This window comes from Hemibagrus wyckioides, linkage group LG05 (genome assembly GCF_019097595.1).
Source record: "Hemibagrus wyckioides isolate EC202008001 linkage group LG05, SWU_Hwy_1.0, whole genome shotgun sequence".
Classification (NCBI taxonomy): Eukaryota; Metazoa; Chordata; class Actinopteri; order Siluriformes; family Bagridae; genus Hemibagrus; species Hemibagrus wyckioides.
In genome coordinates this window covers 3,312,078-3,324,943 of record NC_080714.1, presented here as the reverse complement: position 1 = coordinate 3,324,943, position 12,866 = coordinate 3,312,078, and the positions used below count along the sequence as shown (strand labels likewise).

The 12,866-nt window shown below is 39.4% G+C and overlaps 1 protein-coding gene across 2 annotated transcripts; it reads left to right on the top strand.

Annotated features, from left to right (window-relative positions):
- Nucleotides 1-5,142: 5,142 nt before the first annotated feature.
- Nucleotides 5,143-11,283, top strand: fgf17 (fibroblast growth factor 17). Of its 2 annotated transcripts, none has more exons than XM_058390094.1 (5): nt 5,143-5,547; nt 5,640-5,676; nt 6,346-6,490; nt 8,639-8,745; nt 10,757-11,283. In XM_058390094.1, exons 1-5 carry the CDS (start codon nt 5,516-5,518, stop codon nt 11,045-11,047), a joined length of 612 nt encoding a protein of 203 aa, XP_058246077.1. In that variant the 5' UTR covers nt 5,143-5,515; the 3' UTR covers nt 11,048-11,283. The 2 variants fall into 2 exon arrangements, with proteins under 2 accessions (XP_058246077.1, XP_058246076.1); XM_058390093.1 differs by having other exon boundaries at nt 6,313-6,490.
- Nucleotides 11,284-12,866: the final 1,583 nt, after the last annotated feature.

Genomic DNA, 12,866 nt, shown 5'->3' with positions numbered 1-12,866 from the left:
ATCTAAAGAATCCTTGAATTTCTCTTAAAGAATCATATATAAGGGAGTACTGATGAAGATAATTCTCTATTAGCTTAAATATCGGAACATTTTTCAAAGCTTTCAGCTAGATAAGTAGAGGTGAAAATAAATGCATATAGAAAATAGCCACACACAAAAAAAGACATTCTGTTAATAATTGAAAACATGGGAAATAATTGCCATGTGAAAAGCATAGAAAAAATTGCCTTGTGGTATGAGTTCATTTCTCATTGGTTCATTGGTTCTATGGTTATCACTTCGGGGAAATCCTTAAGGATTTCATATGGAAGCCTACAAATACTGGGTTTCCTTTTTAGGACGCTAACTATCAACAGAACCATTAGGTTAAAATTTCCCTCCAAAAATTCTAAGCTAATTTCTCAAAGGATCCACAGGACCATTGGGTTTTAAAGTCCCTCCAAATATTCTAAGCTAATTTCTTAAAGAATATGCAAAAGCATTGGATTTTAATTTCCCTCCAAAAATTCTAAGCTAATTTCTTAAAGAATCCACAGAACCACTGGTTTTTAATTACCCTCTAAAAATTCTATGCTAATTTCTTAAAGAATTGTTTCACCAAAATAGAAGCCAAGAAACTGTAGCAGTTCTCTCCAACACAAAATTCCCTCCAAGATCACACCAGGTCCAGAAGCACCCATAATTATCTGCTAATCTTTTAGCTAATATAGTACAGTATTACTACCTGTTGAATGTGTGTTACGTCAATCGGCATGTTAAATTTTGCCATTCACATGTGCAATATCCAGTCTGCCCATTGAATTCATTCATATTTAAGCAAAATATTACTCCACATTGATGGTACTAAATCAAAGACATCAGAGCGTTTGGATTGAGACGTGTCCTCTCTCATTGCCCCTAGGTGTTATTGGGGGGTGAAGGGCTAGGCTTCATTAGGGATCAAGGGGGTGGGGGAACTAGTTCAAATTTATTGCCTGTGTCAGCTGTGTCAAATTTGGCAAGCTCAAATGGTCAGCTTGCAAATGGCTGGGGTAAAACTAAGGGTCAGCAACAGACCCTGTAAAAATTAGCCATTTATCAAGCACGAGTTCTTTATTAGCGGAGAAATCTTCACACTATTAATGCATTGATATCAGCCTTGATTCACACCCAGGTATGTTCCATCAAAAATCAGGCCTGAGGGGACAGAACTGTACATTCAAGAGGTCAACCAATGAGCCAGTAAGGACAAAAAAATAGCATGGCAATGGGGTCATGTTCTTAATTCCAACTTTTTTCCCCATTTTCTCTTTTATGCACACATTCTGAAAGTTGTTTTTTTCCCTACGAATGGCAGACCACCCACTTTTTCAAGGCTTTGTCTCTATTTTTGTGGGGTCAGAAAAGCCAGTTGTTCTTTATACCAGTTGTATTTTACGATGTGGTTTAAGCTGTTAGACCACCAATCGACCCATCACTTGCTTCTATCAGGTAATGACTAGAACGACCCAAAAAACCCACCAGGAGCATGACAAGGACAAATATAACAAGCCTTCACTAATGTAATTCTGCTCTTAAAAATCAATGAATAAAAATTTTCAACCTGATATTAAGATCTCACTAATGTATGATCTCACCTTTGTGTATGTGAAGAGGTTATTCTGTGTTCTCACAGTTGCCGTCCCTGGGTTACTGATTTTCTGGTTGACACCTATAGATACCTTGGTGTCCATCTCGACAAAAAGCTGGACTGGAAGGTCAACACAGAGGCTGTGTATAGAAAAGGGATGAGCAGACTCTATTTTCTAAGGAAGATCATCTTTCATGTTTGCAGCAGATATGATGTTGGTAGTCAGTGCATCTTCTTTGCAGCAGTATGCAGGGGGAGATGCACAAAATAAACCCTCAACAAAGTGTTCGATAAGGCTGGATCAGTCTTGGGCTGCTCTCTGGGTGGGTCTGAGGTGGTGGTAGAAAAAAGAGGACACTTGATAAGCCATTCTGTACAATAAACAACATCCCCTCAATGACATACTGGTTAAACAGTGGGGTTCCATAGGCAGAGGACTCATTCAGCTCCGCTGTAAAGACCCAGTACAGGAGGTCACAGGAGGACCTTTTTTGGATAAACTCATTGGATGATCATTGAACTACCATCACCTAGTCTTCATATCCAAATGCACTGCCACTTTACTTCCATTCATATACCTGAGACCTTAGTCATGGCCGACTAGCATGAACATTGCAGTCCAATTCAGTCCGATCTGCAAAACATACTGGATATTGATTGATGGTAGATATTTAGGTTTGTCATAGTATGTTAGCATGTTTATCATCAGAGAGATGATACAGATGATGGAAACATTCAAACATGTCCTCACACATCTACACATTGAAGCTTGAACATGTCTCCATGTTTTGGAACATCTAAGAGTTTTAAAGTGTAGAGAAACAGAGATACTCTGTGGTTTATATTCTGGCCGAGAAGAGCTCTGAGCTGTTGTTGCTAGGTGCTTGTTGGGTTATTTCCATCGTGGAGTTAACACCAGTAAAACTAGCCGAGACGCAAATAAATAAGATTGGGTTGCAGGGTCTTAGATCTCCCGCCACTTTGTAAACGAAATAAGGGCTGGGGTGAAGAAAGGGGTAGACGAGTAGAACCCATCACCTCTCTCTTTTTCACTCGGCCACTTCCAAAAGCACACAGTCGCCACCCTCGGCATCCTGCTGGGTCTGAGAGGAATCCAGCGGTAGCGCTAAAGCTCTCAGTTCTTTACTCATCCTCAGCTGTGAGATGTCTCGTTCTGTCCTCTCGGTGTTGGTTTAGGAGGGCGTGGCTGCTTTAGAGCACAGGTACTTATCACATAAGAATGGCTCAGGAAGCCGCGTAATGAACCCTGAGGACTGACTCAGACTGAGGATTCTCTCCGGGTTGATTGGGCTGGAAGAAATCACATTCTGTGGTAACAGGAAACGGTTCATCCTTACTTTCAGATATGTTTAATACCATAAATCAAACAGCAGGAATCTTGAGTTTTTTGTAACCCGCAGAGTTTTCTCACGTGTTTTTAACACATCTGATGTTTCACACCCGTGACACGTCAGTCTGGCTTGTTTATCAAGCATTGATCTGTCCTCCTCCACCAAATACAAACTGATGGGTGGAGAACATGCCAATGGCCATCCCATCACAAATGACGCGCTAACAACAGCGCAAAGAGGAAAACAGCTAAAACGCGGCAGTTAACTGAGTTTCGTATCTCATCAGATAAACGAATTAACATCTTAACCTTAATTATATCTACGTGATACCTAAATGTTTGAGCATGCATGCATATGTACAAATACCTTCTTAATGCAATCTCTTAACCATTAAAGCAAACGTTTTAGTTTAAACAATAATCTCAAGGCAACGGAATCCAACAGTGATGGGAAATCCTTTGAAGGGCCTAGTGGCATTCCCATTTCCATGCACTTTAGCAAGATAGCACTAATTGCTGGGAGGCATCTACTAAGTATGCGTCAGAAAGTGAGCATCCTGTTAGCCAGGTAGCGTGAGGCCCTGATGTTGATTCCAGCATAAACTAACAAAAGCCAGCTGGACGCCAATGATTAAAAGGCCCCATTGTTTCCTTATTAGGGGCTGCCACGTTAGCAAAAGGTGTGAGCCGTGGGTCCCAACAAACATCAGCTGCCCCGCCCCTTCCCGAAGGGAAAAAGCTTTAAATACAGTGGACGACGACGATGATTTGAATGCATTACAGCTGATTTGAAACGATGGACTTTAATCATCCATTAGATCGGATCGAAAACCAGAGGCCAGGGTGAAACTGACGGTTTCCGCTCACATCAGAAGGTTTTTCATCTTCAGGCTGTTTCACTTTCGTGTAAATAAACCACTTTAATGCTGTATTTAATATGTTTAATATGACTGAACATAGGATACTTGAATATGACTCTTTTTACTTGATTCTTTTAATCTAATTTGATTCCTTGAATCATTAAGCATCAGTCAACAATTTCAATACTTTATATACAGTGTATTTATAGACGACAATGCTCAAATACAAACTCTTTTTCTTAATCCTGTTGCTTTATGAAAATGAAATAAACAAACTAGCATTCAGACAAGACCTTTTTACTAGCTGGCTAACACCAGTGCTGCTTTCCCTCCAAAATTACATCACACCAGAGACATGATTATTTTCTATTCACACAATTTTTGTTCCACTAAAAAGAAAATATAAAGTTAAAGGTCCAGTTCTGGGGACCACAGCGGGCCCCTAAAGCCTCATCCCGGGAACCGGCTATTTTTAAATATGACATCTACTGAAGTCTTCGTTAGCCATTGAGTTATATAAAAATAGTTTATATAAAAAACATAAAACATAAACAAGACTAAAACTGTTATTATGAATAAAAAAATAAATCAGCTGCTTTTGTTTTGTTTTATTTCTTTGCATGATAGAATAGAGCCTAGAGGTTTTATAATCCTGTGTATTATACCATGGCATTGGTTCATGGTTCGAAATAAATAAATAAATAAATAAATAAATAAATGGATGAATGGATGAATGGATGAATATGTAAATAAGTAAGTAAATAAATAAATAAGTATGTAAATAAATAAGTAAGCAAGTCAGTAAGTAAGTAAGTAAGTAAGTAAGTAAGTAAGTAAATAAGTAAATAAATAAATAAATAAACCCTTTTTGTTCTAAGGTATAAAAGTTATACAGAGGAATAACTACAGAGGAGAGTTTTAATTATATTTCAACTGGGTAGGTGGAAAGTTAATAAATAAAAAAAACTTAAATAAATAAATAATGTTTTAATAATGGATTGATCAGAATGAAATATTTTTAGATATTCTTTAAGGAAGATGAAAGTTTTTGCTCCCAGTGAATCCTTGAAAAAAAAAACAACAGCGCATATATTTTTTTCATGGACTACTTATTAATTATTATTAATTATTACATTGTGTGTGTGTGTGTGTGTGTGTGTGTGTGTGAATATATAGAAGCCCTGATTTGGATGCCTGTAACTTGCAACTTGGGGTTGGTGTGTAGTTTAGGCGTTAAGGGGCGTGGTTTTAAACACCATTGGTTTGCGGTGACTTCAGGCTGGAGACCTGTGTGTGATGTCTGTCATTTCAGTGCAGTGAGTGACCGGAGACGCGTCGCGCGCTTTCAGAACCGGAGCACGAGCCTGCACACGGGCACTATGAGCGCGTGCCGCCAAACACAAGTCAGTTAACTAACAAACACCGATAACACGGAGACACCTAGAGCATAGGATGGAACCGCACCGCTGTCCACCGACGAGTTCTTCTGATTTCGGCTCGGGATTCGGATTTATCCATTGGGCTTTACTCTCTCTCTGAGGACACTGTACACTGTATTCATTATTTATTCATCATTTCTTAGCAGCTGATGGATTTCAATCTCACCTTTTAAAGCACGCGCTGCTGGATTACTTGCTTTTTAAAAAAAAAAAAAAAAACACATTGTTTTTTGGGGGAAATAATCTCAAGAAGAAAATGTATGGATTTAACCAGCGCTGTTTTTACTTGTAAGTGCAAAAAATATTGCTCATAATCGATCAGTGTTATGATATAAAGTTGTTGCTAAGTTGTAAAGTCTTCCCTTTTCCATACTTTGCAGATCTTTCCACTTCTTCGTGGTCTGGTGTCATGCACAGGTAAATATTCACATTCTCTAGCTATTCTACACAAATCTGAACTATATAGAATTTATACGCATGCATTTCATTTTGGAGTGTTTAATAAATGCAGCCGTATTTCTAAGATTTTTAAAAGTTGTCCTTGAACATTACTTATATCGTGTATAGGGTTATAACTTATCCTAAGTTATCCAAAGAGAGATTAACTTACACGCATTTAAATTAAACATAAAAGTAATTATGTTTAGAATGTAATCACATTTCTAGATATTTTATAATCTACTATTTTATGCATGAAGGAATTGTAGCAGTGCATTGATCCTTTGAGCGTAAAGACGCACGGTGTCATATTTTTACGCATCTAACATCATGCAATTTCTAAAATATTTATGAAGTGTGTTCGCATATTATAAGCTTCCTCTGGTTGAGTTAAGCTAACCAACGTGTCAGGAAATAACTATATGATTTAAAATAAAAAAATCCGCCAACTTTACTCCAGCACGAGGCGTTCTTGTGTGTTTATTGGTTTGTTTGTTTACTTGTTTGTTTGTTTGTTTTTTTGCATTTACCGTGTAAGTCAGTGCTATGTAGGCATAGGGAACGAGAGCCAGGGAGAAACGTGTGATCTTATGTTTTCCCTTTACGTGAAAAAAGGGGGAGAATGAGCCTTCTCCTGATTTTAAGCAGCACGTGAGGGAGCAGGGCGCGCAGACGGACGAGCTCAGCCGGCGGCAGGTGCGCGTCTACCAGCTCTACAGCCGCACCAGCGGGCGCCACGTGCAGATCCAGGGCAAGCGCGTGAGCGCCACCGCGGAGGACGGCAACACTTTCGGTGAGTCTAATCGGATTTCGTGTCGGGTTTCGGTGACGCTACAGAGCCGCTATCGCTGCGCATAAAGAGCCTTGATTAGTTCAATGTAGGCAAAGAGCGCGCGCATAAAGACCGACAAATATTTCTCTAATTGCTCGCCTTTGTGTTGCGAGCAGCGCTAATGGACTTTAAACATCAAAGCAGCGAGGAAAGGAGCGCACGGGCACGCGCGCGCGCGGGGACGCACGATATGTCGCGTTGTGACAATTGTGATATTTGTTGTTAAATTATATCGTCTACACAAATCTACAAATAATCACAGATAATTTATTTAAATAACACACCTCAATTTTTACTCTGTTTACCAAAGGCTCTTATGAGAGAAAAGCACATTTTATCTTCTTTAAAAAGTGAGCTAAACGTTTATAACTTGGAAATTCTTTGGAAGGTTCTCAATAGGGAAGCTTCTTTGAAGAACATTTAAAATGTTTCCCTGGGGCAAATAACTTCACTAAAGGACACTCGAAAAGGTTCCTAAGGAACAAATAGGATCTTTAGAGCAAATAACCATTTAACACCCTCAAAGAACACTCAAAGTTCTGTGAGGATGAATAAACTTCCTTAAAGAACACTCTAAAAGGTTCCTAAAGAAACAAGAAGGTTCCTTTATAATATAAACTTTTTCAGCTTTCATAAAAAGCACTCAAAAAGGTTCTACAGGGTCAATAAACCTTTCAGCTTCCATAAAGGATATTCATAAATAAATAATTTACTTCCCAAAGGAAGCCCTTAATGGTTCTTTGGGGTGAATAAACTTTTAAGCATCCTTAAGAGGCTTCTTCAGAGTGATTAACCTTTTTTATCTTCTCTTTAAAGAATCTTCAGAACGGTAGGATGAATAAACGTTTTCAGAAGGAAGGTTCTCTAGAGCATATTACCATCTCAACTTCCGTAAAGTCACTTCAAAAAGGTTCCAGAAGGGTTCCTTGGATATCTGGGTTTCTGTAGCTTGCTTGAAAAAAACACTTATGTTGCTCGATCTGATCTAAACCCTACAGCAGGAAGAAACCTTTAAGGACTCTAATGTTCACACATTGTTGTTATGTATCTGTACCACAAAGAACTGAAGAATCATTTCCTTCTACATTATATTGAAGGTCTTCACAAACCTAACACAAACACAGAACAGTTTCTTTTAATAATTGTTTATGGTTCTGGAGAACCCCCTTGTTCTGGGGTAACACCCTGTTTTTTTAGAACCCCCTGGTTCTGGAGAACCCCTTGGTTTTGGAGAACCCCCTTGTTCTGGGGTAACACCCTGTTTTTTAGAACCCCCTGGTTCTGGAGAACCCCTTGGTTTTGGAGAACCCCCTTGTTCTGGGGTAACACCCTGTTTTTTTTTTTTTTAGAACACCCTGGTTCTGGGTTAACCCCCTGGTTCTGGAGAACACCCTGGTTCTGGGTTAACCCCCTGGTTCTGGAGAACCCCTTGGTTTTGGAGAACCCCCTTGTTCTGGGGTAACACCCTGTTTTTTTTTTTTAGAACCCCCTGGTTCTGGGTTAACCCCCTGGTTATGGAGAACACCCTGGTTCTGAGGTAATTCCTTGGTTCTGGGTTAATACCCTGGTTGTGAAGAACACCCTTGTTCTGGGTTAACACTCTGGTTCTGTGGTAACTCCTGGTTCTAGAGAACACCCTGGTTCTGGGGAAACTCCTGGTTCTGGAGAACCCCCTTGTTCTGTGGTAACACCCTGGTTCTGGAGAAACCCCTGGTTCTGGAGGTATCCCACTGGTTCTGGAGAACACCCTTGTTCTGGGGTAACCTCCTTATTCTGGAGAACCCACTGGTTTTGGGGTAACCCTCTGGTCCTGGATGGTCCTGTCATGCTTACAGCAGTATTTTCCTGCTCTAACACATGTAATTCAACTAATCAGCTAAATCACACATCTGCATGAGTTGAAATTGAAAAGGTTCTCCAGGAACGTGCATGTTCTTTCAAGAACATTTTCAGACACCATTTCATTTCAATGGACATGTAATAAAGCATGTTTACCTTAATGTTAGATTCAGAACCGCTCTCAGGTTCCCGTTTGTTCGGTCCAACAATGTTCTGTTCTTCAAATATCATGGTACTAACAGTGTGTGTGTGTGTGTTTCTGTGTTGCAGCCAGGCTGTATGTGGAGACGGACACGTTTGGCAGTCGAGTTCGGATCAAAGGAGCCGAGAGTGGACGATACCTCTGTATGAACCGGAGAGGAAAGCTGGTTGGCAAGGTATACACTAACGTCTTGACCACAACTCACCCACTGGGCACAGCTACGCTCTTTAACAGTGTTCTTTAGGATTATTTAAAAAAGTATATTATTCTGTTTTTTCTACATTGGATTACAATGGTTTCGAAAGGGGTTTTTGTCAGTTCTTGAAGGGTTAACTGGGTAAATAGAGGTTCTTAGCTTCCAGAAATGGTTCTATTTTGTCAAAGCAGAGATCATTAGAATATTAGAGCTACATTTTATTAGTTATGCCAATCTAAACACACTCTCAAAGAAAAAAAGCTTCCATATAGGACTTAAAGTGGTTCTATGAATATATTTTCTTAACATTCTTAAGTATTCTATGATGGTCCACCTGTAGCTCTGAGGTCCTTCAAAAGTTCAGGAGGACATTTCTGTCCTGAGTTCCATGCTTTAGGAGGATAAGCACCCTTGATGACCTAATCAACATTTTAAGAACCCAACATGAACCATATATTGTGCATTCTCAGTCCATACCTCAGAAAAATAAAGGTTCCTCCACAATTTGTTCAGCGGATAAATGATGGTTCTTCAAGTCTGTTTCAAACCTTTCTTTTGGAGAAATATACAGAGGAACCCATAAGCGTTTTGGATTGTATAAGAGTGCATTTTCTATACCGTGTTTCATGGGTTCCTTCGGGGTCTTCAGGGTCTTCAGAACAGGGATTGTAGAGTTCTACACAAAACTGTCAGAGTTCCCTTTAGAGTAACAGATAGAACCTTCTTATTAGGACTGTAGATGTACCAATGATTATGTTATGATTATTTTATTCCAAAGAAAATCCAAAGATCCAGAACTGTTTTAGGAGCACACTGAGAACACTTGAAGAACCCTTTCTAAGAATGGACGGAGTACCAAGACAAAAAAAATGGATAAAAAAAAAAACAGGTTCTGGATATTAAGTGGAAAATAATGGAAAATAGAAAGTAATTTTGGTGGCGAAAGGGATTTATTCTTAAGTGCACTATGCAAGTTAAGAACCCCTGATTCTGGGGTAACCCCCTGGGTCTGGATAACACTGGTTCCTTTTCTGGTGTATCACACTGGTTCTGGAGAACCTCCTTGTTCTGATGTAACACACTGGTTCTGGAGAACCTCCTTGTTCTGATGTAACACACTGGTTCTGGAGAACCCCCTTGTTCTGGTGTAACACAGAACCATGAAAAGTTCTCCCAGATGGACAGTGGAGAACTATTTGGAGTCTTTTAGATTTCATAGAATGTACATGCAGATTTACTTTTGCTTCCTTCTTTATTTATTTATTTATTTATTTTGGTTCTTTTTGGTTGTAGAAGACTTGATGTTGAAGTTCTTTGCTGTGGCCTTCTACAGGAAATAGTGCCACCTGCTGTCCAGGTCAAGAACCTTTACCTACATACCATAGATGCCTGATAGGAGTGGTGAAATGAATGAATAATAGTAGAAATGAAGTTTTCTAGGCTTCCAATTAGTACATATGTTTAGACTCTCAATAAAAAAGGTTCTTCATTGGTTCTTCATGGGTTTGGTGGATAAATAAGTGTTTTTTTGTAACATATAAGGGTTCCACATCCAAAACCATAGAGACAGACACAGAACCCTCAAGCGATAATTCAGGTTCCACATTTTACACGTTTTATTAAGAACAATGTTGTTGGGTTCTATGCAGAACCATGATGGATAGACGTGGTTAAGCGTTGTCTTTTTTAAAGTGCATAGGAAGTGATTTATTGTCAATAAAAAATTTACACATTTAAATTAAAAATAAAGATTTTTTTAAAGAGGTTCTTCGTAAAATGAAAGGTTTTAAGCATCCTAAATGGTCATGGGAGCCACTAATATAAAAACACTCAGTTGTAGGGTGGTATAGAGGGTAAAAAATAAATAAATGATAGACCAATAAACATGTCTTCAGATCACAGGGAATCATGTGACTCGCTGCTCCACATTATTTTAAAGTAAATATATATGAAGTAAACACTAATATCAGTTATGGCCGTGTTCCCGTAGGCCAGCGGCAGAGGAAGGGACTGCATCTTCACCGAGATAGTCCTGGAGAACAACTACACCGCCTTCCAGAACGCCAAGTATGATGGCTGGTACGTAGCCTTCAGTCGGAAAGGGAGACCCATCAAAGCTTCTAAAACCAGGGAGAACCAAAGAGAAGTCCACTTCATCAAGCGGCTCCACAAAGGTCCGCTTCCTTTCCCCAACTCGGACCGAACGAAACACTTCGAGTTCATCAGCTTCCCTCCGATGCGTAGAGCCAAACGCAACAGGAAGTTGCACACGGTTTCCTAAGCCGGGCCCCACACACCCACAGGACTGATTTTTATTTTTATTTTTTACAACAAGACAAAAGAGGAAGCTATATTTTTGATATTTTCATAGTTAACGGATATTAAAAAATGCCCAAAAAAAAGAGACGACTCGTTATAAAGGGGTGACTTGTACATATGAGAGATGATGTATATATTTAATAAGCTCAGAATGTTTGTGTGAATTTTGTGAGCGCTTTGTGAAGCGAGACGCTGAATTGTGGCATATTCAGTAATAAATGAGATTATAACATATGCGGAGTGACACTTTTTACTGCGCAGTATTTATAGATATGATTGAGGTCTACCGACTTTACTGATGATGTCTGATCAGGGTATTAGATAAGAGGACTCTTATCATCGTATCATTTAAATAATGGCTCATTTACCATGTGTTTACATCAGCTAGCAAGAAAATGGCAGCTAATCATTTAGTTTCTAAAAGAGTCACAACACAGAGCTGTGATTTCAGTGACCTCGACAACTGAACTGAGATTTTCTCAAAGATTTAATGCAGTAAAGCTACAAATCCAAACATCTGGCTCACTTGAATGATCCCTCAGAACGATCCAATGGCACTTTTCTTCAGCTCCAGACCCTAAACTTTAGTTCCTGTTTACTGTGTGATGCGCAAAACATGTCACGCTGATTAGTCGAAAATTTAATTATATAATTATATAACTGGAAAGTAGTAGCTCAAGTGGTTAAGGCTCTGGGTTGTTAATAGGAGGTTCAAGCCCCAACACTGCCAAGCTGCAGTCATTGGGCCCTTGAGCAAGGCCCTCAACCCCCTGGCTGACCCTGTGCTCTGACCCCAACCCCCCAAGGATGAGATATGCAGTATTGATCACTACACAACCAAAAGAGACATATTACAAACCTGATGCTAGAGTAAAAGCAGGGTTAAGCAAACCAGTATCCAAGATGTCCGCCGAGTTGACAGAATTTATTTTGATGCAGTAAACAGACTTTAAATCTTAGTTTCATCGTCTGCATACCTGGTTTCCCTCAACGCTTTAAATATTTAATAAGAGATTGCAGATGCGTCAAAGCTAAATAGCAAAGACTTGAAAATTTTTTTAATTCAAGTCACTTGTCAGTGTTAATGAGTGTTAATACACTGACCAGACATAACATTATGACCACCTGCTTAATATTGTGTTTGTCCCCCTTTTGCTGCCAAAACAGCCCTGATCCGTCCTGCACTGTGTATTCTGACCCCTTTCTATCAGAACCAGCATTAACTTCTTCAGCAATTTGAGCAACAGTAACTCGTCTGTCGGATCGGATCACGTTGACCAGCCTTCGCTCCCCAAGTGCATCGATGAACCTCAGCCGCCCATGACCCTGTCACCGGTTCACCACTGTTCCTTCCTTGGAGCACTTTTGATAGATACTGACCACTGCAGCCCGGGAACACCCCACAAGAGCTGCAGTTTTGGAGAGGCTCTGATCCAGTGGTCTAACCATCACAATTTGGCCCTTCATCAAACTCGCTCAAATCCTTACGCTTGTCCATTGTTCCTGCTTCTAACATCAACTTTGAGGACAAAATGTTGACTTGCTGCCTAATATATCCCACCCACTAACAGGTGCCATGATGAGGAGATCATCAGTGCTATTCACTTTATAATGCTATGCCTGAACGGTGTATATATATATATATATATATATATATATATATATATATATATATCTATATATATATATATATATAGTCCAGGCATAGGTGAAATGAAGGTGACAATACATTATTAAATAACTATAAATAAATGAAAAGAAAACACCCTGTATGCGTTTTA